The 25,564-nt window shown below is 34.2% G+C and overlaps 4 protein-coding genes and 1 non-coding gene across 8 annotated transcripts; 2 read left to right on the top strand and 3 right to left on the bottom strand.

The window, feature by feature from the left end:
- The first annotated feature begins 361 nt into the window (after positions 1–361).
- LOC126673006 (probable LRR receptor-like serine/threonine-protein kinase At3g47570) lies at positions 362–3,867 on the top strand. The gene is made up of 5 exons (XM_050366960.1): positions 362–1,017; positions 1,296–1,461; positions 2,226–2,793; positions 2,835–3,701; positions 3,839–3,867. Exons 1-5 carry the CDS (start codon positions 362–364, stop codon positions 3,865–3,867), a joined length of 2,286 nt encoding a protein of 761 aa, XP_050222917.1.
- A 1,565-nt stretch (positions 3,868–5,432) lies between these two features.
- Positions 5,433–12,897, top strand: LOC126656355 (TOM1-like protein 9). Its single transcript, XM_050350905.2, has 10 exons — positions 5,433–5,762; positions 7,316–7,394; positions 8,037–8,135; positions 8,229–8,342; positions 8,565–8,725; positions 9,281–9,362; positions 9,604–9,689; positions 10,272–10,466; positions 10,976–11,442; positions 12,000–12,897. Exons 1-10 carry the CDS (start codon positions 5,662–5,664, stop codon positions 12,599–12,601), a joined length of 1,986 nt encoding a protein of 661 aa, XP_050206862.1. The 5' UTR covers positions 5,433–5,661; the 3' UTR covers positions 12,602–12,897.
- Positions 12,898–13,700: 803 nt separating this feature from the next.
- LOC126676413 (protein NONRESPONDING TO OXYLIPINS 2, mitochondrial) lies at positions 13,701–15,244 on the bottom strand. 2 transcript variants are annotated; one of them, XM_050370614.2, is made up of 3 exons: positions 14,976–15,244; positions 14,684–14,802; positions 13,701–13,941 (listed from the first exon to the last, which is right to left on the bottom strand). In XM_050370614.2, the coding sequence occupies exons 1-3, from the start codon at positions 15,125–15,127 to the stop codon at positions 13,916–13,918; spliced, it is 297 nt and encodes a 98-aa protein (XP_050226571.1). In that variant the 5' UTR covers positions 15,128–15,244; the 3' UTR covers positions 13,701–13,915. The 2 variants fall into 2 exon arrangements, with proteins under 2 accessions (XP_050226571.1, XP_050226578.1); XM_050370621.2 differs by having other exon boundaries at positions 13,701–14,013; positions 14,976–15,239.
- Positions 15,245–17,952: 2,708 nt separating this feature from the next.
- On the bottom strand, positions 17,953–18,034 carry TRNAS-CGA (transfer RNA serine (anticodon CGA)). The gene has a single exon. It is a non-coding gene; the product is annotated as a tRNA-Ser (tRNA).
- Positions 18,035–18,883: 849 nt separating this feature from the next.
- LOC126665314 (probable beta-1,4-xylosyltransferase IRX9H) lies at positions 18,884–23,689 on the bottom strand. Of its 3 annotated transcripts, XM_050358073.2 has the most exons (5): positions 23,331–23,689; positions 22,024–23,062; positions 20,978–21,227; positions 19,935–20,126; positions 18,884–19,264 (listed from the first exon to the last, which is right to left on the bottom strand). In XM_050358073.2, exons 2-4 carry the CDS (start codon positions 22,920–22,922, stop codon positions 19,959–19,961), a joined length of 1,317 nt encoding a protein of 438 aa, XP_050214030.1. In that variant the 5' UTR covers positions 22,923–23,062; positions 23,331–23,689; the 3' UTR covers positions 18,884–19,264; positions 19,935–19,958. The 3 variants fall into 3 exon arrangements, with proteins under 3 accessions (XP_050214030.1, XP_050214031.1, XP_050214029.1); XM_050358074.2 differs by lacking the exon at positions 18,884–19,264 and having other exon boundaries at positions 19,819–20,126; positions 22,024–22,943; XM_050358072.2 differs by lacking the exon at positions 18,884–19,264 and having other exon boundaries at positions 19,819–20,126; positions 23,331–23,688.
- Between the last annotated feature and the right edge of the window lie 1,875 nt (positions 23,690–25,564).

Raw genomic sequence — 25,564 nt, forward strand, 5'->3', positions numbered from 1 at the left:
TTTTTTTCTCTTAATCTGTCTTTTTTGTTTAAAATTATGTAATGATAATTTCTAAATTTTCTCGCCACTTGCTCTATATAGTATTTTCAACATAAAAATGTATGTCAAGCTGGAGAAACGACGACATAAAAAAGGTCAGGTGAGAACTAGATGCAGCCGGCCAGCGATGTATATGCTCGAATATTTTCTGGCTCATAGATGTTATTAGTGGCGTGTAAAATCAAATTAATAAAAATTTCGTTTTTAGTTCAGTTTTAGAAATGGAATAGAATAAAAAATCAATGGAACGGTTTAAACTTTGAGCTTATAAGTATAAAAATGAAACCTCTTGCAATCATCTTTTAAACTATGGTATCAAAAAATGAAAGCTTTCTCAGGATTATCAATTGTCATTATAAGCTGCATCATCAGCTCCAATTATTTGCTGAGTTATGCCTGGAATGAGACAGATAGATTGTCTTTGCTGGCTTTTAAGGATGCAATAACTTCAGATCCTAATGGACTCCTTAAATCATGGAACTTTTCCCTTCATTTTTGTCAATGGCAAGGAATTTCATGCGGCGTTAAGCATCCTGACAGGGTAACTGTCCTACAACTAATCTCTCAGGGTTTGACCGGTCGTCTCTCTGCCCATATCGGAAATCTCAGCTTTCTCAGGATTATCAATCTTCACAACAACAGCTTCCATGGAGAAATCCCGCCGGAAATCGGGAAGTTGTCTCGTTTACGCTCTCTTTATCTAGACAGCAACTCATTCGGAGGAGAAATTACAACAAATTTGACAAACTGTAAAAATCTCAGGATGATTGATTTTTCCAGCAACAATTTCCAAGGTAAAATACCTGTAGAGCTCAGTTCTCTAATGAATCTTGAGATCCTGAGACTCGGAAAAAACAATTTGCAAGGACCAATCTCACCTTTCCTAGGCAATATCTCATCTCTGGAGGAGCTGTCGTTGACCGAGTTGAGTCTGAGCGGAAGCGTTCCAGCAGAACTCAGTCAGTTGAACAAATTGCAGTATTTATTGCTTAATTTTAACAATTTGTCTGGTGAAATTCTTTCAATCGGCTCGAGGGGAATCTCGCGTCGGACATGGGCTCCAATTTGCCTAACCTCCAATACATTCATTTTGGAGCAAATCTATTCACAGGTTAAATCCTAAGTTCGTTGTCAAATGCTACACAGCTCAAAAGAATCTCTTTCAGTAGTAACGGTTTTAATGGTCCGATACCTCTGGAGTTAGGTAGGTTGGAGAATCTGTCAAATTTAGGACTTGAATGTAACATGCTTGGCAGTGATTTGAGTTTTATAACAAACTTAACTAACTGCACAAGATTGGAAAGGCTGCATGTGGATCAAAATCGTCTCAATGGCCGATTACCGGATTCCCTAGCAAATCTTTCTGCTCGAATCAGATATCTGACATTGAGTAGAAACATGATTATGGGACCATTCCGTCAGGTATTGATCGCCTTATCGACTTAAATGTGTTAAATATCGGGTACATGATGTTGCATGGTGATATTCCTCCAGCATTAGGCAGACTTCAGCATCTAGCCATATTATATGCCGGTGGAAATGAGCTTACAGGATTAATGTTGTGAAAAAATTGTTTTTAATTTGTCCTATTCTTAATTTGTCCTTTTGTGTTATTTCAAAACAACATAAATCCCACATGGGAAGTGTAGAGTTTCAATAATGAGTTTATAAGGATTTATGCAATATAGGCTCATAAGTGTGTTGAGGGGGAAGCAATGGGCTCGCGCCCCCCCCCCCCCTCTCCGGAGTAGGCTTGTGGGTTGGGGTTCGGGATGAAAGTCAAGTGGGCTTGTCCGAGGCTTTACTAATCTTTTTGCTACCCGATTTTATTATTATTTATTATTTATTAAATAATAATTATAGCCTTATGTGAGAAGGCCCTATTTTAGCATGTGTAAAATTATTTTTGGTTGAGGCCTAAAAATCCGGGAACAAACTTTGACTAAGCTTTATTACCTTCATTTTAATTAAAACGTTTTATTTAAATTTAACCACGTTTGATTACTGCTCCTCCACTAAGATTTTTGGTTTTGTTTAACTTAACCCAATTTTATGTCTACATTCATTTACTTGATAATTAAGTTTGATTTTAAACTTTAAATCGTGGCTTGCTGGATTAGGGGAGATACTTGATTCATATCAAATATTTAATACTGCTTCTCATGCTTCCAGTTATATAACTGAAGAGCTTGTTGTATCCTGGGAGATATCGCACATACTGCGAAATATTTTTTAAGGGCAGTGACATCACGCCTCAAGTAATAATAAAAAACACTCTGTTTTTACAACAATTAATACCATCCACATTTGGTAATCTTACTGCTCTATTAAATCTTGATTTAGAAGGAAATAACCTTTCAGGAAACATACCCTGGAGCTTCGGAAACTGTAGAAATTTACTGTCCCTGTATCTCGGTAATAATAATCTTGAAGGAACTGTTCCAGAATCAATACTTGGCCTTTCCTCTATCTTTGATATCAATTTATCTCGCAATTTCTTATCGGGTTCCCTTCCGCGAGATTTCGTCTGCTCAAATCATCTTGGACGGTTAGATTTATCTAAAAACAAACTATCAGGTGGCATTCCAGATACACTTAGTTCTTGTTTCAGTTTGGAGCACTTCTATATTCATGGCAATTCTTTTTCAGGAAATATTCCCGATACACTAAGTTCCGTTAGAGGACTTATTCGGATTGATCTCTCGCGTAATAACTTCTCTAGTGTGATTCCGGAGTTTTTCTTACAAGGCTTCAGTTTTTGCAAATGTTGAATCTTTCATTCAACAATTTCGAAGGGGAAGTTCCGAAAATTGGAATTTTCACAAACGCTACTGCCATTTCTGTTATTGGAAACAGTAAGCTTTGTGGAGGAATCCCTGAATTGAAGTTACCTGCCTGTACCGACTTCCGCCCCAAGAAAACAAAACCTGAGTCAGTTTTCAAAGTAATTACTGCAATAGTTGTTGTGATTGTCTGCTCGGCTTTGTTTGCGGTTTTATTTCTACCCCGCCGCTGGAGAAAAAGTAAGTCGGAAACAAAACCTGAAGACACATTGCCTAACAATCAGTTTATCAAAATTTCTTATCAGGATCTTCTTACAGCAACCGATGGCTTCTCGATTGAAAATTCAATTGGTCATGGAAGCTACGGATCAGTTTATAAAGGAACTCTTCAACAAACTCAGCCCCTCATTTGTGTTGCAGTGAAAGTTTTCGATCTTCAGCATAGAGGAGCGCTAAAGAGCTTCAGGTCGGAATGTGAAGCTCTAAGAAATGTTCGCCACCGAAATCTTGTTAAGATATTGAGTGTTTCCTCCAGCGTGGATTATCAAGGAAATGAATTTAGAGCTTTAATCTACGAGTTCATGCCCAAAGGAAGCCTGGAAAGCTGGTTATTCGCGACTAATGAGAATGAGTCGAAAAGTCTGAATTTCGAACAGAGATTAAATATTGCCATTGATGTTGCTTCCGCAATTGAGTATCTTCACTGCTACTGCCAACCGCCTATTATTCATTGCGATATCAAACCCAGCAATGTTCTTATTGATGAAGACTTTGTAGCTCATGTGGGTGATTTCGGAATTGCTAAGATTTTATCTGAGGTTTCTGACAGCCAATCTAGCTCCGTCTTTATTAAAGGAACCGCAGGATATGTTGCCCCAGGTACAGTAGCTATAAATAATTTTGTTTGTATATGTTGACGAGAAATTCTTAGGTCCACCACGTAGGATGATGAAGTACAATAGCTTTCAATTAAAAAGAGTTTGAATTTTTTGTATCCATTGTCTTTACATAAATAGATTCCAATATTTTGGACAGAATAGATTAAACTAACCGATTTTAAAAAGTTTGGTTATAACAAACAAACCCGTAAATATTTATTATTTTATTGAAATTAACTCCAGTAAATAAGTAAAACTATAAAACCCAACTCGACAGAAATAGACGTGCCTTAAGAGTGTGCACCGCTTTTTGTTTTCATCAATACTATACACTATAAAATTTGCATGAACTCACAACCAAAATATTATTGCGTTTTCTTTATTAAATTTATTTGCTTACTTATGTCTGAATGTGCCAATGAGCTTATGTGACATATTTCAACATTGATTAGCTTAATAACAATAAATAAGTGGACTATTATAGGTAGAACTAAAAAATAGAATGGATAATTGTATTTTTAATATTAAATAACTAATTATTTATTCGTTCTTTTAATATAAGTTTCTAATCGTTACATGTTATCTCTTCCAACCGCTAAAAAAAAAACTTAAATTTTTTATCTATATTTTTTTTGTCGAAAATAGACCTACTTTATTTATTAGCAAGGGTTAGCGGAAGTCATATGTAAACCCATAGCAATACTGGATAAGCTAGCAGAAAAACATCTGGTTACCTAAGCCATTTAGACTTTGCATAAAGTGATGCTTATTTTGTTTTTAACTAAATGTCACAACCATATTCCAAATTCAATAAAAAAACCTCATTAGCAAAGCATTGTAAGAGTAAATCACAAGAAACATCTAAAACATTAACATTTGCTTCACATCAAGATCCTCTTTGTTTTTATTGTATTGTATTAAAATAATATTTACTTTGATTGAAAATGATTTTTTTATTTTATGCGATTATTATAACTTCTAAATAATTATATCTTCAATAGTCTGCTATAGGTGTATCTATAGAGTTGCAACGTTCAAATAGCAAATTTTGAGAGCATAATTTAATTATTGAATACAATCATTTTCTATTTAGTTGACTTAATCTTTGAACTCCATTAATCATGCTTTTACTAAATATATAGCAAATACAAATAATACAACATAAATACTCTTAAATCTTATTTTTTTGGCTAAAATTGTTAAATTTTTTTATAAAATTATTATTATTTGTACCATAAAAATCAATATATTATAGGATTTTATAAACATGTTACATTTAAATTTGAGAAAGTTATATAACTATACTAATAAAAGAGTAAATTGATGTGAAAATAAAATTATAAAATATTTATCAAATTGTATTTGTATTTCTTTATCTGCATATTCACATAAAAAATTTAAATCATCAAACTAACCTGCAGAATGTTTGAGCTAAATTTATAAATAATAAAATGAAATTGTTTTAGAAAAAGAAAAAACAATTCCACAAAACGACGTCGTAGGTTCAGCCAAAACTGTCGTCAGCAATAGCCCCCTACAGAAAAACCCACCGTATAAACGATAGAAACCGTTGGATGAAAAATGGTCGGTCAAGAACCGGTACAAGAAAGAGATACAGTGGGAGTACCGCTCGCGGGTGACTCAGTTTCTGCATACGTGTCATTCTCTAGTTGGTGTTCCTTCCACACCCAAACCACAAAATAATACTCCCAAAAATATTAAAAAAAGTTAAAAGAAAATTAAGAAACGTTTTTTTTAGAGAGAGAGAATAGGAGTATTCTGTTCGAGCTTATCGATCTAGACAGAGAAAGTTGTTTTTTCCTTTTTCTTTAGAGAGAGAAAGAACGTATTACGGTTGCCGAGTTATATAGTCACCGGAATTTTGTAATTGCGGTGAATCGGAGGTTCGGTGCCGTGTTTTCTGAAGTATAACCGGAGAAGAAGAGAAAAAAGAAGATAATATGGTGAATTCAATGGTGGAACGGGCTACGAGTGACATGTTGATCGGGCCAGACTGGGCTATGAATATCGAGATCTGCGATATGTGTAATCACGACCCTGCGTAAGCAGCATATCAATTTCTTATTTTGTTGTTTTTCTGATCGAAATTTCAGTTGTTTTTTTATTCGTAGTTTAATTTGTTTGGTTCAACAGTTAATTTATGATCAGTCTTTTTTACTAATTGAATTATGTGATTTGGATTGTCTAATAATTAGATTAGTTCGTCTATCAAGGATGTGGAAACAAAATAATGATTTAATAGTCTCTCGTTGCTCCTAGTATTTTTGCTTTTTATATTATAGTGAAGTATGGATTTAGTCAGTAATCGAATTATGCATGGTGGTAATTGAAGATTGTTAGTGAAAGCTCTTAGGCTTAATACAACAGTTATCGGTTTGTTATTGTTTGGTTTTCATAAGTTTAAATTGAGGTTTTCATAAATCGGTTTTTGATAGACGAGCATTTTGAAAGTCTAATGAAATTCTGCTACTTTACAAGGCAAACTAATTTAGAAAGGCTGTTAGGAACGAAACACACGTATCAGAAAGGTTAGTACGTTTCTCAGTCAACGCTTTCTTTTTAAAATTTAAACCAAATACAATGTGCTACAAGAGGAGGATAATTTTTAGAATCACTGTTTGCAATTGCCAACGCATAGCCTACTATGGACTACTATCGATCCAGTTACTCTATCTAACACCAAACATTCTGCTACAAACCTAATCTGTCGAAACTTGGTCCTTGGATTCCCCCGTTCCAATTCCTTCCTTAACTTAGTAGTCCACTTTTTAGATCTTGATATTGAATCTATAATTAGCCTCTAGCAAGTCAGAGCATTTTAGGTTTAGAAATTATGTCCTCAATCACACAACTAACCTATCAGCTAGACCCATACCCTTGCGCCTGGATCATGGCCACATGCACAGCCTCCATGCAATCTGAAATGTGCGTCCATCTTTTCTTGGGGGGAGGGAGAGAGAGTATAGGTTTAAAATGAGAGAGTTTACTCTTAAGTAGGAGACATAAGTTGAAGAGAGAGATCCAAACTAAGGGGTGTAGAAATCAGCGTAATTACATTATCTTGGCGTCGATCTTGGTACCCTAGACCTCTGTTTGTTTTATCAAGTAAAGCCTCTCTGATATCAATGGCAGCAGTTACGATCTCATCTCAGTAGCCTTTTTTCTTTTTCCTCCATTATTTAGTTTTGAAGAATATTCTTGGAAACGCTGCACTTGATTTTATTTGATTAAAAAGGACAGATGGTTGCATTTTCACCCTATATAGATCCGCGTTAGAATGGGTGACTTTATTGCAGCAAAAATGGTATCTATGATGAAGTCACTTTCTCCTTATGTAGAATTTTTAATTAAGCTTGTTATTCTCCATACGAATCTAGCAATGCAATCTCTAAAGCTTAAAGATATAATTTCTCATTCTTCAAATATGATCCTTTTTTCAACTAACTTTTGATCAACTCTGTCATTTTCTGTTTTACTTATCAGCCTTGCTAAATATGTCATTGAACTCTTTATACTTTTTATGGTTTGTGGAAATTTTAATTGGATGATGTTGCTTCTCATAATTTGATTTTTTTTCCAACTTTGGATTGTCAGACAAGCAAAGGACGTTGTTAAAGGTATAAAGAAGCGCATTGGGAGTAGGAGTCCAAAGGTTCAACTTCTTGCTTTAACGGTAAGCACTGAGGGACTCAAATTCTTCCTGTACTTTGTAAATGTTTATTTCATCCTCTCTTGAAGAATGTAAAACTATAGCGTGCAGTTTACATGCTTCCAATCATTTAATCTTGCTGCATCTAATTCATGTTTTCATGTGGATGAATGAATTCGAGTCAGAACTTAATGATTAGCTTTTAGTTTTAATGCCCTACATCTGGGTAGCTAGGAGTTTGATGAAGCTGAATCGGTGTTCTTATCTATATATGTATAATGTATTTATAACTGTTAATTGGTTGAGGAATTTGTTCACTTTTTTTAGTGTTTTTATTATACCTTCAGTTTTCCACTCACTATATCCCAAAAGATAGGCATGGACTCATGCACGGAGAGATAGCTAGAGGAGGACACTGTTTGTATAGGAAATTTTCTATGGGAAAATCAATGTATGAAAAAGAAATTTAGAAGTAGTATCAAAAACTCGATTATAATCAATGATTCAAAGAATGGAGTAAATTATTTAATAATACTGATCCGAACTGTCAAAAATTATCAGCCAACTGTCTTAAATTAAATCTTTAACATATATGTAAAACTTATCTCCTCTTCTTCCTTGATGACCATAGTTGTTTAAATATTTTTTTTGGCTGCTGTATTCTAGCTATTGGAGACCATTGTTAAGAATTGTGGGGACATTGTCCATATGCATGTTGCAGAGAAAGATATTTTACATGATATGGTGAAGATAATGAAGAAAAAGGTGAGTGTTTCGTATGATTTGGTGAACTTATTACATCATACTCATTTCGTGTGGTGAAACTTATTTGTAGTGTTTTTTGATGCTCCATTGTAGCCCGACTTTCATGTCAAAGAGAAGATACTGACTCTTATAGACACCTGGCAAGAAGCATTCGGTGGTGCACGGGCTAGATATCCTCAATATTTTGCAGCATACCAGGAATTGTTGGTATGATTTTGACAGAAAGATCTTAGTCGGATGACTCGAACTATGAATTATTGATTTCGTTGCATTACAAACCATTTTCTAGTGACTTGGCCATTAATTTCAGTATATATATATATATATATATATGTTTTTCTAGTGACTTGGCCGTTCTTTTCATTAACATGTATTTTTTTTATGATCATTTTGTGTGCATTTTCTGAATCAACTCACTCTTTGTTTCAGCGTGCTGGGGCAGTGTTCCCTCAGAGATCTGAGAGGTCTGCACCTGTATTCACACCTCCACAAACGCAGCCTTTGTCATCATATCCACAAAATCTGCGCAATAGTGAGTTTCAGCGAGAGGGAGCTGAATCATCTGCAGAGTCTGAGTTCCCGACATTGAGGTTTATATTTTTTTAATGTACGCGTGGAATTTAATGTGAAACCAATTGTCTGATGCTTAACAAATCTTATTATGATACTTTCTGGGATGTGTTGATGCATCAATCTTCTATAAATTGCTTATACAGGCTTTTATGATTGGAATAGACATTTTTTTCATTTCACAAAGCAATAAAATTAAGCAATCTTTATGCCCTTCTCACTGTACCTAGAGACCTTGGCCATAAGGAGCCTAGTATTCATTATATCTCTGGTAAAGTAAGACAATAATTCGACGAACTTCGTATTAGTGGAAGGCTTGTTAGGAACCTAATGACCTCTATTACTCTTAATTGGTGAGGCGGATTGAAGGTGCTACCCTGAGCTGCAGCTGCCATTTATTTGAACATTTTTGCTTAAAAAATGCCAGATCAGTGGTTCCATTCTCTAGAGTGGCTGCAGTAGTAGAACAGAGAATTACTGGTCCTGCTATAGTATTGACAATTGTATTATATTTTGGTTTCAGGTTTTGGTACCTGGCCAGTGCTGTACTAATTGTTTGAAATTTGTTTTACCAGCTTAACAGAAATTCAAAATGCACGGGGTATCATGGATGTACTTACAGAGATGTTGAGTGCATTAGATCCGGGCCAAAAAGAGGTATAGTTTCTGTGTGACAATGAAATGGAAAAAATATGTGTTAAATGGATATGGCGCTATATGCTTCAAGGCCACAAATATAACATTTTTTTTGGTGAATGTAGGGATTGTTAATGTTAAAGTTAATGTTACATATTTTCATTGGTTTAGAAATTTGGGTTCTTTACATTAGCTTCATGTGCCATGCCTGATATTACTTCATACATTTTTCTATTGTTGGTAACATTTCCCCATTATTTAGGAACTTAGGCAGGAGGTGATTGTTGATCTGGTGGAGCAGTGTCGTACATACAAGCAAAGAGTGGTACATCTTGTCAATTCAACTTCGTAAGTTCCATGTTTTATCGGCATTACTGTGGATTTGTTTATATCTATCTCTTATCCCCAAGAGCTCTTATAGTCAATCATCATGCTGCTTCACATGTTTATGCATTTGTTCATGTGAGGGTTAGTGGCATTAACATGAGCTTTGATAGGTGTGCATGACATGGAAACTAAGAATAGCTTTTCTGGAAGACTTGCGCAGATTAATTAAGATTAAGTGATTTCAAGTAAATTGCATTTCCTTAAAACCATGTCCCTTCTTACAGTTTCCATTAACAGTTCTTGAATACGTATATAAGATTATAATCTTTTAGATCCAATTTGTTGCTTAACAATATTGTTATTTCCATGGTTCGAAGTACTCACTTCTTGTAATAATCTCAGAATTTTGTATTTCTGCTTAGACACACACATGTAATTGTTCCCATCTGGGTAACTGGACCGGTTCACTAGCTTGTTGACTTTCACAAAAAATATTTTTTAAAGTTAACAATTTAACAATCTTTCAAGTTTGCAGACATTTTCCATCGTGATATTCTGAAATGTCTCCCATATGACATGTTTAATTTTATGTATATCTTTCAGGGATGAATCGTTGCTTTGTCAAGGACTTGCATTGAATGATGATCTGCAGCGTGTACTAGCGAAGCATGAGTCACTTGCCTCGGGAACTCCTGCTCCAACCGAGAAAACCAAGGCCAAGCCTGAGTCTGGTGGAGCACTAGTGGATGTTGGTCCTCTAGTTGATACTGGAAACAACCACAAACAACCTGATCAAGGGTGAGTTAGTTAATTGAAAATGGTTTCCATCTGGTGTAGGGTTTATGGTTGCAATAAAATCTTTATGGCCTATATTGCTTTGTATAAGTCGGCCATCAGTAATTATCGTTTGTTCTAGGTTGTTGTTTTCGTATATGTGAGTGTAGTTTGGGGCTCATTGAATCTTTTTATTGGGTTTTAATCATATAGTTGTCTTAAAGTATCTTTTATATGTGGGTTCAAGAAATTATTTTGATGTTATTTTTACTACAGCTCATTGTTTCATATGTAACTTGCATCGTAGCATGGATATGAATTATTTTTCTGTATAAAGTTCTAAGTTACAGCAGCCTTGTGAGAACTTCCACATTTAGAAAATGAACTCAGAGCCAGTCATATTTGTCAATTGTGAAGCAATAAAGTCTGGAAAATTTTAATTGCTAAAGTTTGAAACTGAACTTTAAATTTCTTGTGAAGTGTTGGACAAGCTTTTTCCATTTGAGTTACAGATTGACTTGATTTTGCTGCAGATCTCACGGGGTAATGAACCAATTGTTGCTCCCTGCACCTCCTGCAACTAATGGTTCAACTACTCCCTCAGCTGCCAATCCCAAGATGGACCTGTTGAGTGGGGATGACTTCAGCTCACCAAAGGCTGATACTTCACTGGCCCTTGTTCCTGTTGGAGAGCCACAACCAACTACTCCATCATCCCAGCAGAATGCACTTGTTCTCTTTGATATGTTTTCTGACAGTAACATTTCTCCAAATGCTGTAAATGTGCAGCAAAACGCTATGCCTGGACAAACCAATCCTTTGACTCCACATATTCAACAGCAAAATAATGTTCAGCACCCAGAAACTGGAGTATACTCTAATGGAACTACCCCATACATGGGATCACCACGCTACGAGCAGGCGGTTTACATGCAATCTGCTGGTCCTGCCTGGAATGGACAAGTTGCTCAACAGCAACAGCCAGCCTCACCCGTCTTTGGTATATTTTCTTTTTCATATTTGGTTTTAGTTCTTGAAATCAGACATATATCATATACTACTTGCATTCTCTTACATGTAGACATGGTTTTAAAAGCGGACTGGAGCATCGGTTTAACAGTGAACCTGAAGCCAGTATGGTCCCATTATACCTTAGAACACAGATTTCTGGTTCAACCACTTTGACTTAGAAAATACCATATAAAACCGCAACTGGTTGAACCTTCAAACCGATCCGGGTTTTAAAACACTGCATATAGGGACATTTGAATATAAGCACGCTAACAATAGTCTTCATTCGTTAAAAATTTGGGGCCAGAGTTTTCCCTCCGCAAGGGACCTACCCGGCTTGAGTGGGGATTAGTCTGAATGTGGAAGGCTTAAAGGTGCCGTTTCATAGTTGGAACCCGTTCAGGACACCTCATGGTCATACCAAAAAAAAAACTGTTCATTCACAAGTCTAGTGTGTGTATCGCTTTCGGAAGTAAGCATGTAACATTTACTTTTCTACTACGATGGCTTTAAAATTTTCAAACTTTAATTTTGGAATGTGGAAAGGTGCTCAAAGCAGCGGGGCTCTACCTCCTCCTCCATGGGAAGCTCAACCAGCAGATGGCAGTCCTTCAGCAGGCTCTCAATACCCACAACAAATGCAACTCCCCCAGGTGGTTGCAACACACTTGCAACCAACGGCAAGTGGCATGTATACTCCAGGACTACAACCCCCAGGAAATGATCATGTCGTGGGCATGTATGTTCAACCCATTACAAGCGGCCAGTTACAAGCAATCAACAACCCTGTCGTACATAACCAGTATGGTATGCATCCTCAAGGAGGGCAATATATGGGTATGCCCCCACAGCAAATGCAACATGCGCAGATGGCTGCCATGTATCCTCAGCAAATGTACGGCAACCAAATGGCAGGATATGGGTATGCTCAGCAACCAAGGGGGCAGTTCCTTGAGCAACGAATGTATGGACTCTCGGTTACAGATGACAATGGTTTGAGGAACTCGTCTTATCAGGTTTCTACTTCATCTTATGTGCCGTATAAGAAACCTAACAAGCCTGAAGATAAGCTATTTGGAGACTTGGTAGACATTGCAAAATTCAAACCTAATACCAAAACTACTCCTGAAAAAGCTGGTAGCATGTGATACCTGTGATTGATTGCACTTTATTCTTCTTTTTTCGCTCTGTTTTTTTTTCTTAAGTCACTCCTTATATGCTTTTTTTTTGTTCCTTTTATAATTTCAATATTTTTTTTCCGGCCTCATTTCATCCTATATTTGTGCTTTTTTGGCAATATGTACATTTTATGTAGAGAGAAAAATATTATATCGGCATTCAAAATTAGGTTAGCCATAAAGACATGTTTCTATTAGATTTGGATTGATATGTAATATAAAGTGAATAAATATTTTATTCAAGCCTAGTACATGTATATTTGCCATCTTTTGTTTGTTGCCACACCTATTCTGAGCTTTATATGAATTGCGATTCGTAGGGCAGAAAGGATGCCTCTGAATCTCTGGGGGGTTTACAAGTTACCTGATGTTGTAAATGACATTGATGTTGCTGGAGTTGAATATAAGCACTTAGTTCATGAAATACTATCATTAGTTTAGTTAAGTTGACTTTGCAAATTGGTGGCCTTTTCTGCACATTTGGCAAAATAAAGAATGGGGAAAATACAAAATTATCCAAAAAAAAATCCTTCATTTTCAAAAATATACTTTAAATCCAACAAAAAAAATTCACTTTCTTCAGTTTTCATACGGAACCAAATGAAGACTTCTAGATGTAAAGTAAAAAGATGAATGTACGAAAATAAAGTTGTTTTTAAAAAGGCATATTCTTCTTAAAAAAAATTAACAAATTATAAATTATTTTTGTAATTTTTCCATAATATAGCATGAAACGCTTATTCATTTTGCCTTTCAGCAAAACCATTGGAATTTCATAGGAACCAAGCTCTAGGAGAATGCCTCGGTCTCCAAAATCAAATTAATCAGCAATAAAAACCATAGCCATAGGGTCTATGTCATCAGTCATGTAGTCTTTGCCTGCTTGCTTTTTTTTGGTCATGTCAGGAAACTTTTAGCACATACGAGAATACATTTCAATCATTGAAGTAGCAACTTCCTAACTGGCATGGATATGGATTTCTTAGTATGGGAGAATTTAAAGATCCTTCTCATGAGGGGGTTATCACTTATCGTCAATTTTTCTTCGTATACAGAAACAAAAAATGCGGGACCGAAAGGATAATCTGATCAATTACAAAAATTTCAGTCAGCAGCAACTGTTTACCAGTCTCATGCTGAAAATGCAAATTACAGAAAATAAAAACCTTGCAAATAAAACACAATAAAGGAAAATTCAGTTCTCAGAATTAACAATTTCGTATCTGAGATTGCACTGATAAACAGGAAAACCCCCTCAAGAAACTAAATTTATTGAGTCGCTTCTCATCTTGGCTCAACGCGATGACATTCTGACACATTGTCAAATTTTCAATGTTACATCAAAAATAAAAGGGAATTAATTCATAAAGGCATAGATTTACCTGCAGCGACAACATAAACAATTTTTTAGCAGAGTAGATATCAGTGAGATTAAGCTACTGAATTAGAAATATTGTTAAAGATATAAATAACAGTCACTTGAAAAAACAATAGGAAAAATGATTAACCAGCATATCATTGCTATGTAATAGTCGATAAATAGCCAAACCAAAATCCAGTAATGAACAGATTAACTTTCTAGCACAGTTCACCCTATGTGAGCGCATGTAAAGATGCACAAACATGTAGCGGTTCTGTTGCCTAGTTGTACTTTTTAGTTAAAGGGCATCACACCGAGCTTTGATGTCCTTGGAGATAAGATTTAAATGCATAATGCGACTAAGAAGCACAAGCAAAGACCATATCCAGTTCAAATTTTAGAAACCAAAACATAGATCATATCAATTATAGAATAGGTGCCTCTTATCATAAAATCAACACAACTATGGAACTATCGTAATTCCATCCGATGGGAGATATTCGAGTGTCTACCATGAGTTTCGTTTAGCCATTTCATATATCTTGGAATAAATCATTCCAGAAAAAATCGATCTAATTCATTTCTTGCAAAATCATGTCACTTTTGGCATGATTACTTGTGTTCTTCAAATGAAAACTGACTAAACCGAATGCAAATTAAACTTTGAAAGGTTTAATAGAGATCAGAATCACCTTGAGGAACCAAACCCCAAGTTTGAGATTCGATGGGAAGTAATGATGTTAAACGGGCAGAAGCTATCGTGCTATGTAATGGCAACATCGACACCAAGCAGCTCAATTCCACGGGTAACCTGAATGTTAAACATAATTTAGATTAGTTGAGTAATTACATCGAACACATAGTGTGCGCTCTCCATTTCACATACCACATTCAAAAAATCACAACATCGACAATTCTACGATCGACCCAGTAAGTGAAAAAGCAAACCCAAACAAATTGAGGAACCAGAAATTTCAATAATACCTTGAGAATGGATGATTAGGCTTAATCTGGGAGAAATAGCTTGATTTCAAAGGAGAAATGTTCTGTAATGAAGAGTTAGATACATTCTTTGATTTAAGAGATAAAGATGGTAAGTGAGTTGATAATCTAGAGAGAGTTCTTGAAGTAGCCATTTATCAAGGGTTTAAGCAATTGCTAGGGTTTGCAGAGTCGTTGAACTAGAAGAAAGACAGGAGAGAAAGCTACGCGTGCTTAACATGCACCTGATGCGCATTGCGCCACGATTCTCATGTGTTTGGTTCTGGATTTAGGACTACTCCAGTGTGTGGATAGCAATAAACCAGATTTTTAGCACTAGCGGTTTGATTTAAAGCTAAAATTCACTATATAAATGAATGTCTATTTTAGAATAGGCCTAATCACTCAAAAAACCCTCACCGTTAAACTTTTTTTCAGTTTTATCCCGACGTTGAAAATTTGTCAATTTTACCCATTTTTAAATTTTCTATTTTCAATTGTACCCCAATATTTTAATTTTTGTTAATTTTTTTACTTAAATAATGAAATCATTCAATTAATTAAGTCTAAACATGAAATTAAATTCTTTTTTATTCAAAAAAGTACAAATAAGTCCTTTATTTTTAAAAGAGTTAAATGCAAATTCATACACCAACTTTGATCTAATTTGCAATTACAACATAAACTTTTAAACTTGGCAATGTCGGTAACTAACTTTCATTTCTTGGCAAATTGGTATACCGACCAATCATAAAATGACAAATGACGGTTTATTACAATGTCCACGTTAGTGTTTTTTGAGTTTGGTGTATCGATTTTCCAAAAGTGTAAAGTTGGTTACTGACATTGCCAAGTTTCAAAGTTTATGTTGTAATTGTAAATTAGGTCAAAGTTGGTGTATGAATTTGCATTTAACCCTTTTTAAAAACTAACTAAAAACCATAATCAAATTAACACTAATTTAAATTCTTAATTAATTTAACTAAATTTAAATAAATTTTAAAAATATACAATCAATATATGCGAGACATGGAGAATGTTTTAAACAAATTTCCAAACGCAAAAGACGTTAATTTAATTTTTCAGGGTACAATTGAAACACAAAAATGCAAAATAGAGTAAAATTGACAAATTTTCAACGTCGGGGTATGATTGAAAAGGGGTTAAAAGGTCGGAGTTTTTTTAAGACATTAGGCCTTTAGAATATATCTCTGTCAAGCATATATAATTTTGTTGAAATTATAAATAAGTAGAATAATATTTTTGAAATAAATCAAACATAATCAATGTGAATTTTATTAAATAAATTTTTAAAAATCATGAAATTTATCTCGTAGTACTAATTAAACTATCACACAAAAATATTTAAATTTTATTTATTTAATAAATTTAGAAAAGTTTTATGTTTATTTAAATAAAATATATGTTGTTTTCATATTTTAATTAATTTTTAAGTTATCAATTATATCTTGATTTCAAAAATTTTATTTATTATATTTTATATTATATATTTGGCTATAATTGGAATAAAATCTTCAAATTAGATTTAATAAATAAAATTCAAAAATTTGGCTAAATTCAAAAATTTTGGCCAAAAAGGAAGTAAAGAATAAATATTATTTAAAGCAAGAATGTATATGAAGCAAGACAAACTAATTAGTATCTGTAAACATAACATAGAGTATGACATGGAAAATTCACAATACATTCAAATTATTTTACTATAATCTTGAACTAATGTAGAATATATAATCATGAGCATGGAACCAAGAAACTAATAGGGACAAGATCTTTTGAAGACCACTAGTACTTTGCCACCTTTGCTTGGATTGATCAACAAATGGATAAAAAAATGAAGCTTAAAGAATGTTATAATCTTCTAGTATTAATGGCAAGCACCAAATCATTAACCCAATCCATAAAATATCCACCTTTTACTTTGATTTCAGAACCAAATTTGTCATACAAAGGTTTCAAACCCAATAAAACATCAATGACATATTGCAATCCCATACAAAAAAGAAGAACAAAACCCAACTCAAAGTCTTCATTTAGTGAATCAAAATGCCAAGAAAAGAAGGAGAATAAGTCATGCAAATCAATTACAACAATGGATAATAGGGTAATTGAGAATGCAAGAATTAGGGCATTCAAGACTGAAAATATAGCTACAAGTAAAATACAACAAATGAATGATGAATAGAGGAATGTAAGGAGGATTAAGTCCAAATTGGGTATCATTTTCTTGGTGTTTTAAGATTAACTATTTGGGTGATGGTTTTGAGAGAAGGAGGAGAAATTAAGATGTGTAGATGATTGATTATTGGAGTTTGCAACAAAGTTCTGATGTTTGTGAGGAAAGATATGGGAATGAAGTGAGTTGCACTCATTCTATTCATCAAAAAGTTTGTGCATAATATAATATCTAATTTTTGTTGTATAACTAGATTTTTTTTATCTAATCCGGATTAAAATTTATCCGGCAGCTCGTGATTAACTTTCATCTGACCTAATTTTTGTTATAAATTCTACCTTATTTAAATTTTTAAACAAATTTGAAAACTTTCAAAAAAAATAAATGATAATTCGGTTAAAGCCTACTTCAGACTTAAGGTGGTTCTACCCTCTAATATTGACGAACTGAACAATAAAAAAACAACTTTTTTCTTTTAATTTTTTCACGACAAAATCAAACTATACATTTTAAAATGTTTATGCAAAAAAAAAAATTCAAATCAAATAAAAATTTATATTGATAAAGATATGGTAATCCATATGGGAGTTTTATATTTTATTTCTCTAAAAAAGTAAATAATTCAAAGTAAATAGTTGTTGAACTAATAATTAAATACTACAACGGTTGTGCCATGTTAAGCCAATAACAAATATTCTAGCATTGTATAATTTTCCATTGCAGGCACATCATCCATCAATAAGAAAGTGTCATTTATTAGATTTTGACAATTTGGCCAAAAAAAAGCGTCGACAGCAGGATTCGAACCTGCGCAGGCACAGCCCAACAGATTTCGAGTCTGTCTCCTTAACCACTCGGACATATCGACATTTTTATTATCAGTTTCACAAAACTGCTTAATGTCGTGGATTTTGATTGGAAAATAGTTATATGGTGGATGCAACTGAGAGGTGACGACGGTGACAGAAGCAGGAAGTTGTTGATGAACCTCCCTCAAATCTTCTTTACCTTTGACTTATTTATTATCTTCTTCTGAATCTAGCTAATATGCCAAACTTTTGCAACTTGGATTAAAAGTTACAAATTGTTTATCTCAAACAATTGTTGTGCTACGTTATTTTTACAACAATTCCATGAACATTAGTGATAGAAAATTCTTAATTATTGTGTCGTGTCGTTTTTTTATCGTTAAATATATTAATAAAAAACGTTTCATTGGTTTGTTGCACGAATGACATATCACAACTATTGCGTTGTAAAATTATCCAAAAATTACTATTTAAATTTTAATAATAAATCTTTTTAGTTTCTAAAAAATATTTTTCAAACTACAAAATTTTATAATTATAATGTATTCTTGTAAACAATTTTGGTATTTCTTGTTTCACCCAGTTTTTTTAAAACCGAATCGAAATGGCCTCAAGTTCCCGATTTGACTAATTTAATGAAAAAAAATTGACACGGATGTTAGGTAGTTAGACGGATTTTTCCGTTGCTAATTTCTCACGTCCGATTCAACCTGTTGTTTAACCAATTCAATCACCGGTTTGATCCGATTCTTCCAATTCAATCTTGCCCAATATGGATGTACTGAATTTCTGATTTTTCATATTCTTTGAACCGGACAACTGGCCGGTTCCTAGTTCAACCGGCCAGTCAGCCCGGATCTTTAATCAGTGGTTTCACCGTTTCAAGTTTAGCGCAAAATAGGTGGTGGTGATGTATTTATAAACCGGTGATGATGCACTATATACAACTATACAAGTGAATCTCTAAGGTTACAAATGGTCCTTTTATCCACTCACGATTCATTAAAGATGATTGTTACGATAATAGAGGAAAATAACTAAAAAATGAAATGGCTCCACCATGATTTTTTTTTTTAAATGCCAATTCAAATTGAAATTAAAAAAAAAATGGTGATGAATTTTGTACAATTACCCCATCCATACTCTCACTTGTTTGGAAAATAGCAGAGCAGCAATTCAGATAATGATAATACTGTACAATGACAAAGTTTATGCCAGTCTGCAAAATAGCCTCTTCGCAACTGCCTGCTAATATTTAATTTTTCAGCCACCCATTTCATTAATCATTCCTGAGATGCATTTAATTTACACAAGTAAGAAAATGAGTTGATAACATGGTGGATGATGCATGATGACTACACTTAGGGGTGTAACTAAGTCATGCCAATTTGCGAGTTATTTGAGATTGATTCGATGTTAATCAAGTTAAAGCTCGGATTCAAACAACTACAGTCAGCCGCCCAGTCAAATTTGAACATTAAAATACTCAGCGTGACAAGCTCGTGAGTCTGATCGAGCTTTTGATTTATTTACTTTTTTATTCTTTATAATTAAATCTATTTATAATGATATTCGTATTTTTACATTAAAGTTTAAGTTTTAAAAAATTTAAACGTATAATTGAGTCGCCGAATCGAACTCGACTTCTACTGAGCTTGAGGTCGAACACCTAAAATAGAAGTAGAACGAGTTCGAGTCGAGTTTCAATTTTCAGAATCAAAGCGAGTTCGAACTTGACACTATTTCGACTCGATTGAGTTCGAATATTAGGATCAAGTTTGAGACTAACAGTAGACTCTATTACACCCTAACTACAGTCATTCAACATGCTAGAATAAGTCAGTTCTTTCTAAGGATAACAGCTTCATGTTCATGCACTTTGGCATTTAAATATCAAATATGTTAGACAGTAATAAAGAATTTAAACACTGAAGAATTAAACTGAGAAAATTTACCTACCTTCACTATCCATATTGAATTTTATCAAAGCTGAGAAATAACATCAAGATTACTTATCGTAAACCATTTGGGAGGATAGAAGGAGCTACGTGACTCTAGATGCAGACGCCAAACCATGATTCTTGAACAGTCTTCTAGTAAGCCTTCCATTTGGCTCTCATCTTCCACAATTTGCTCAATGAATGTGCTAACCTGCAATACATCTCAATGAGCCTAACATTTTATTGCGAAGCCAACCGCACTTGATGGTTGAGGTGGATTCGAGAGTGTATTACAGTAGCTCACTAAATGTTTTGTCGGAAAACATAATGAAGTTACTTTAAAACATGAGCTTAGTTGAGTGAGTCGAGTAATTTCAGGAATAACATGGTTCAAAATATTTTTGTACTCTATTCGAGGAAAAACGCTACCTTCAATAGGGGTGTGCACTCGGTGTTCGGTTCAATTCGGAAGTGAACATTTGAAAATTGATTTTCAGTTCGGTTCGGAAGTGAATATTTAAAAAAATCGATCGATTTTTGAATAAAACAGAAGCCTAAAACTTAAAAGGGTACAATTTGGTTCTATATGGTTCGGTTTTCGGTTTTACCAAAATACAGGAATACTTCTTTTAAAGAAAAGTAAGAGATACTAAGATTAGAAATAAAATCTAGACCAAATAATAGAGTATCGTACATTTTAACCTCTCAAATTCATAAGAATATAATATTATTAAAAAGATAAATTGTGTATAAATGGTTAGGTTTTTCTACTTTAAGTTTTCAGAAATTAAAAACCGAACTGAATCAAAATATTTTAAAAGTTTTATAATAAATGAACGTAAAAAATTATCTTTTCGGTTCGGAATAGTTCAGATTTTGGGTCACTTCGATTCGTTACGCACTCCTAATTATCAGCCATCATGTAAATAATAACCAATGTTGTTCCCCCTATTCATATTTCCTTATTCAATCCTTAATAATGCAACAGGAGGCCATAAAATTTATCATTCTTTACAATGCAATGACGATAATGGACAACTAGGAAACAGCCAGAATACTGACCTGCAAGCCATCCCTGACTCTGTCAAGCAGCCTAATAGGTTCAAGTGTTGGCCGGTGCCATCGTTTTGGATCCCAAAGTATTGTGCTATTGAAGGCAAAACCTGACATGTCAGCATGGAATCTCCGGTATCTCATACTTGCTACATCGACATGCCATCCAATAACTCGAGTTCCATTGCAAATGGGGCCCTCAATAAGACCTTGGATTTTGCTTTCTGTTACTTTGGCCACTGCCCAAGTCCCAAACCGTCTGTAGGGAAAAATGAAGATGGAGTTTTCCAAAATATAAGTGCAGAGAAACGTACTATAGTCATGATAAGCACACCCTTAAAGCGGAAAAATGATGATTCGTCTTTCACAATAATGCTATTAAACCTCTTTAAGAAGAACACACAAGCAATGAAGCAAACTGTAAGCAATCGGCCATAGAAAACTAGTGATAAAACCAAGACAATGGGGACTTATCCAGTGACCAAATAAAGTAGGTACCTTATATTCCTCATGTCAGTGACATTTGTCAATTCACAACAATCTAAAACACGGTGATCATATGAAGATGAACCCATTCTTTCCCTAGAATTATATTTATGAGTTTCTTGTAACTTGTAAGTATACTTCTGCTTCTTTGTTAGTTACATTTTGTTGTTTCTACCTGAATCCTGTAGACGTACAACATACATATTTAAAATCCACTTAAATGCTACAGTACAAACAGCATCAACTCATCAAGTAACCAAAGGAAAGGCGGGTACCCTTAGGCTGTTCGATCATGATAAGTAAAAATCTTAATCAACAGCTGCTCAGTTTATGTGGGTTATAATACGCTATTTGAGCGACATTACATCATTTGAAGACTGATTATCTGAAGGTACTAGAGATCTAAGAATGAATTGAACATTGACATATCTACAGTCTTTTCTCATTTACCGAGGGATAAATCTGTCCATAACTACATATTCCCAAAAAGATATACAGATAAGAAGCACTTCAAGATGATCGCAAATAAAGACTGGAAAACGGACAGAGTAATGTGGAATCAAAAATACCTGATTGCTCTCATTTGCTCAAAAAGATCAGTCGCGTAAATGTTGGCATCATCTGCAAAGTAGACAATCCCATCAAGGTGGTGTGTTTCAATGTGAGACAACGCCACATTCCTTTGGTGAATGCCTTTATCTTTTATGTCAGTAAGATTTTTCTTGCAAACAAGATGCCTGTACATAACCCCACTTCTCCTTAAAATGTCAGCAGTTTGCTCAGATTGAGACGTCATTTCCACAACTATCCACAACAGCGGAGGTTGAACCAGTTTTAATGTGTACCCCAGTTGATTCAGATAAAAAGCTTGAAGTGGTCTAGCATAGGTTGGAGTCACAACTATCAAAAGCTTCTGAGACGCCAATGCCATATCTTCGGGGATTGATTGGTTAACCGGCATATCACTCGGGATCTGGTCAGCTAGCGTCACTTCTGGATCCGATGTGCCATTATTGCCGAGACCCTCGCTCTCGGCTACTGATGTCACATTTGCGGTCATGCCTTCTAATGTACGGAAACCTCTAACAGTCGATACCATCTCAAAGGAAATCGCTTGGCTCTTTAACATAAGATTTCTTGATAAATTCGTTGACACGAACGGAGTAAAACCAACAAACATCCCAACCACAAAACAAACTAGGAAATGAAAAAACGCCCTCCTCCAAACTTGCCCCTTAGGTTTTCCCCTATCAAATGCTCTAGATGTTCTCGGTGAAGAGACACCGAGAACAGAAGGTTGAGAATCCGTCAAACCAAGAATAGAAGACAGCAATCCTCTAGATGTTGATAAGTTCTGATGAGCTGTCGACGAGGATTTAGACAACGGAGAAGCAACTAGAGAGACTTCCCCATTCATTAACGCCCCGGCTCGCGGCACAGGAGACAATGTTCTCCTTATAGATGCCATTCAAACCAGCCTAAGTTATTCCTATAATAATGAACAACCCCAAGCACAAGCACTAACTTAGAATTCCAATTCGATTCTATAATAAAAATGAGCATCCAAGTCAGATACAATCTCATTGTCCATCCCACTAATCACCATATCTACAAATCAAGCAATTAATCTTAGCCAACTAAGCAATAATCACACAAGTTTATGCAATTTAAATTTCTCTTATACAACAAAGAAATCAAAGTACAAATACAAAATCCAAACTTGAATTCAAAAGTTCCCTCCCTCAATCTTGACAATGTATTAAACGAAGATAAATAAATAAAAAAGCAAAATGCAACTGATTAAGCATATGATCCACAACAACAAACCAATGAAAAATAAGCTAATACGAATTGAAGAAGAAGGAGATTTCGATACCAAAATGCTTCAAATTGTTTCTTTAAAAGAAATGGGAACTGGATCTTTGAAGCCAAAAAGCAAGCTTTATGTTGATACTGCACAAAAAACGGGTTCTTTTTTTGTCTAGCTGAACTTTTGGAGAGTGAAAAGGATAGTGTTTTTATACTATATTTTAGTGCTGTTTTAGGAATCTTGATTTGAGTTCTTTCAAATTAAAAGATGAGACTAAAAGAGAATAGACAACAAAAGTTCTTCACACTATTCATCACTCCTAATTCCAATGATTTAAAGACAGAAACAGTTTTTTTTTTTTTGGGGGTATATGATTCTACTTGCCAAGTTATGGAATAAATATTGTGTTTACTGTTCTTTGTAAAATGGGATGCCTGAATAGATTTTTATTGTGTTTACTGTTCTCTGTAAAATGGGATGCCTGAATAGATTTTTATTGGAGTAATGCTGTATATCTATCCTTTTTAATCCAACCTTGCTAACTCACTTGACGTGACAATCAAATAGCAATTTTCCATTTTTAATAGGGTTGTCATAATAGATTGGCGGGTCGTAAATGTATCGTATCGACCGATTCTGCTGATACGATTAAGGTCAATACAAATACAACTCGTTTAACTAACCGTGTCAAAACTTTTAACCCTAACACGACACAAATTTTAAACGAGTGACAAGACACGATACGATTAACATGTTAAGATAAAACGAATAACACGATTAGCACAATTACACGACTAATACGACCCATTTAATATTTAAAAAAATTTAGACCATAAAAATATAATTTTAACCTCAAATTTATCAATTGATACTCTAATTATAAAAATTTAATATAATTTTTTTTATTTGTACATTGATATAATCATATTTAATTATTTTTTATTTTATAAAATTATACCTATTTTATTACTATATTATTATTAATAATATAATTTGTAAACGGGTTACGTGGGTTAGATGGGTTTGCGAGTTAATTCGTAACACGACCCGTTTATTTTGTGTCATAAACCGGTTGACACACATTTATGACACGAATCCGTCAAGTCTCAACCAGGATTCGCCAAATTTACGTATCGTGTTATCGGTCATGATCCATTTTAACGCCTCTAATTTTCAGGCGTCTGATGTTATTAGTCTGTGGATAGTTGATGAATCTTGTCCTTTGATTCGTAGTCGGCGACATGATCCACCTTATTTTTGTAAGAAACACAATGGTAAAACTCGTCCTAAAATCTGTGTAATTTACGTATTTTGTTTAATTAGTTCCATTCGACTATTATTATATACTCAATCTCTCTATTATGAAAAATATAAGTAGAAAGTTCTTAAGTAGATGGAAAATTGAGAGTGAATCTCACTTGCTATTTAAGTTTAACGATCGATACTAAATTAAAAATAATATAAAACTAATAATCATTATTTAATAAGTATAATGAGTTTTCAATTTATAATTTTTTTATTTAATTTTTTATTATAAAATTTACGTTTCTAAATATTATTTAAATTTTTAATATTTTCTAAAGTTATAAGTAACAAAAATTATTTGAATTCATAAATTTTAAGTTACTATGAATTCTCAAGGATCCAGAGACATTCAATTAGTGGCAAAACAAATTTTGCCAATTATCTCAAATCCCAACTCGTTAAACTATAGAATATATCTGGAAAAATACTTCAACACTGCCTCAAAATTGAATGCTTCTTTTGGTCATAGACCTTCTTAGGGTTAGAGAAGCTTACTGTAGGGGCTTAGTCTTTTTTTAAAAAGGGTTAAGATGACGCATACACAGTGGTGACCAGAGTTTTAAAAATTGGACCAAAGCGTCCGGTCAAACCGGTCGAATCGGAATCCAGCTAATAGCCCAGTTCTAAAACAATAAGAACAGAAATTCCGGTCGAACCGGATTAGACTGAGTTGGACCGAATTGCACTGAATTGAATCGGTAAAATACCAGGGTCGAAGCTCACAACAAACAATTAGTGACCGAAAAATCTATCACTAAATATCTAAAATCCGTCGCAAACTTTAGCTTCTCTAATCTTTTAACAATTTATTAAACCATTTGAACTAATTATTGAACCGGTTCAACTAGTTGAATCGAAAATTATTGGTCTCACCGGATTGGCCACCAGTTCAGTATTTAAAACACTGATGGTGGCAATATTCTTTGTTATGAGGATACTTGGATTATGGGGGACCCCATTTCTCCCGACTCTGGTATCGTAGCTTTAATCCTACC

The sequence above is a fragment of the Mercurialis annua genome, linkage group LG1-X (genome assembly GCF_937616625.2).
Source record: "Mercurialis annua linkage group LG1-X, ddMerAnnu1.2, whole genome shotgun sequence".
Lineage (NCBI taxonomy): Eukaryota > Viridiplantae > Streptophyta > Magnoliopsida > Malpighiales > Euphorbiaceae > Mercurialis > Mercurialis annua.

Excerpts from the sequence above, each read along its gene's own strand:
- LOC126673006 (XM_050366960.1), top strand. The coding sequence starts at position 362 with ATGAAAGCTTTCTCAGGATTATCAATTGTCATTATAAGCTGCATCATC. Across the intron at positions 1,462-2,225 it reads TTATGGGACCATTCCGTCAG|AGCTTGTTGTATCCTGGGAG; the intron begins GTATTGATCGCC and ends ATATAACTGAAG. Across the intron at positions 2,794-2,834 it reads GTTTTTCTTACAAGGCTTCA|GGGAAGTTCCGAAAATTGGA; the intron begins GTTTTTGCAAAT and ends ACAATTTCGAAG.
- LOC126656355 (XM_050350905.2), top strand. The coding sequence starts at position 5,662 with ATGGTGAATTCAATGGTGGAACGGGCTACGAGTGACATGTTGATCGGG. Across the intron at positions 8,136-8,228 it reads TGAAGATAATGAAGAAAAAG|CCCGACTTTCATGTCAAAGA; the intron begins GTGAGTGTTTCG and ends GCTCCATTGTAG. Across the intron at positions 9,690-10,271 it reads CATCTTGTCAATTCAACTTC|GGATGAATCGTTGCTTTGTC; the intron begins GTAAGTTCCATG and ends TATATCTTTCAG.
- LOC126676413 (XM_050370614.2), bottom strand. The coding sequence starts at position 15,127 with ATGGCTACTTCAAGAACTCTCTCTAGATTATCAACTCACTTACCATCT. Across the intron at positions 14,803-14,975 it reads CCTAATCATCCATTCTCAAG|GTTACCCGTGGAATTGAGCT; the intron begins GTATTATTGAAA and ends TTTAACATTCAG. Across the intron at positions 13,942-14,683 it reads TTGGGGTTTGGTTCCTCAAG|AATGTCATCGCGTTGAGCCA; the intron begins GTGATTCTGATC and ends ACAATGTGTCAG.
- LOC126665314 (XM_050358073.2), bottom strand. The coding sequence starts at position 22,922 with ATGGCATCTATAAGGAGAACATTGTCTCCTGTGCCGCGAGCCGGGGCG. Across the intron at positions 21,228-22,023 it reads GAGCAAATGAGAGCAATCAG|ACGGTTTGGGACTTGGGCAG; the intron begins GTATTTTTGATT and ends TTTTCCCTACAG. Across the intron at positions 20,127-20,977 it reads GAGTCAGGGATGGCTTGCAG|GTTAGCACATTCATTGAGCA; the intron begins GTCAGTATTCTG and ends GATGTATTGCAG.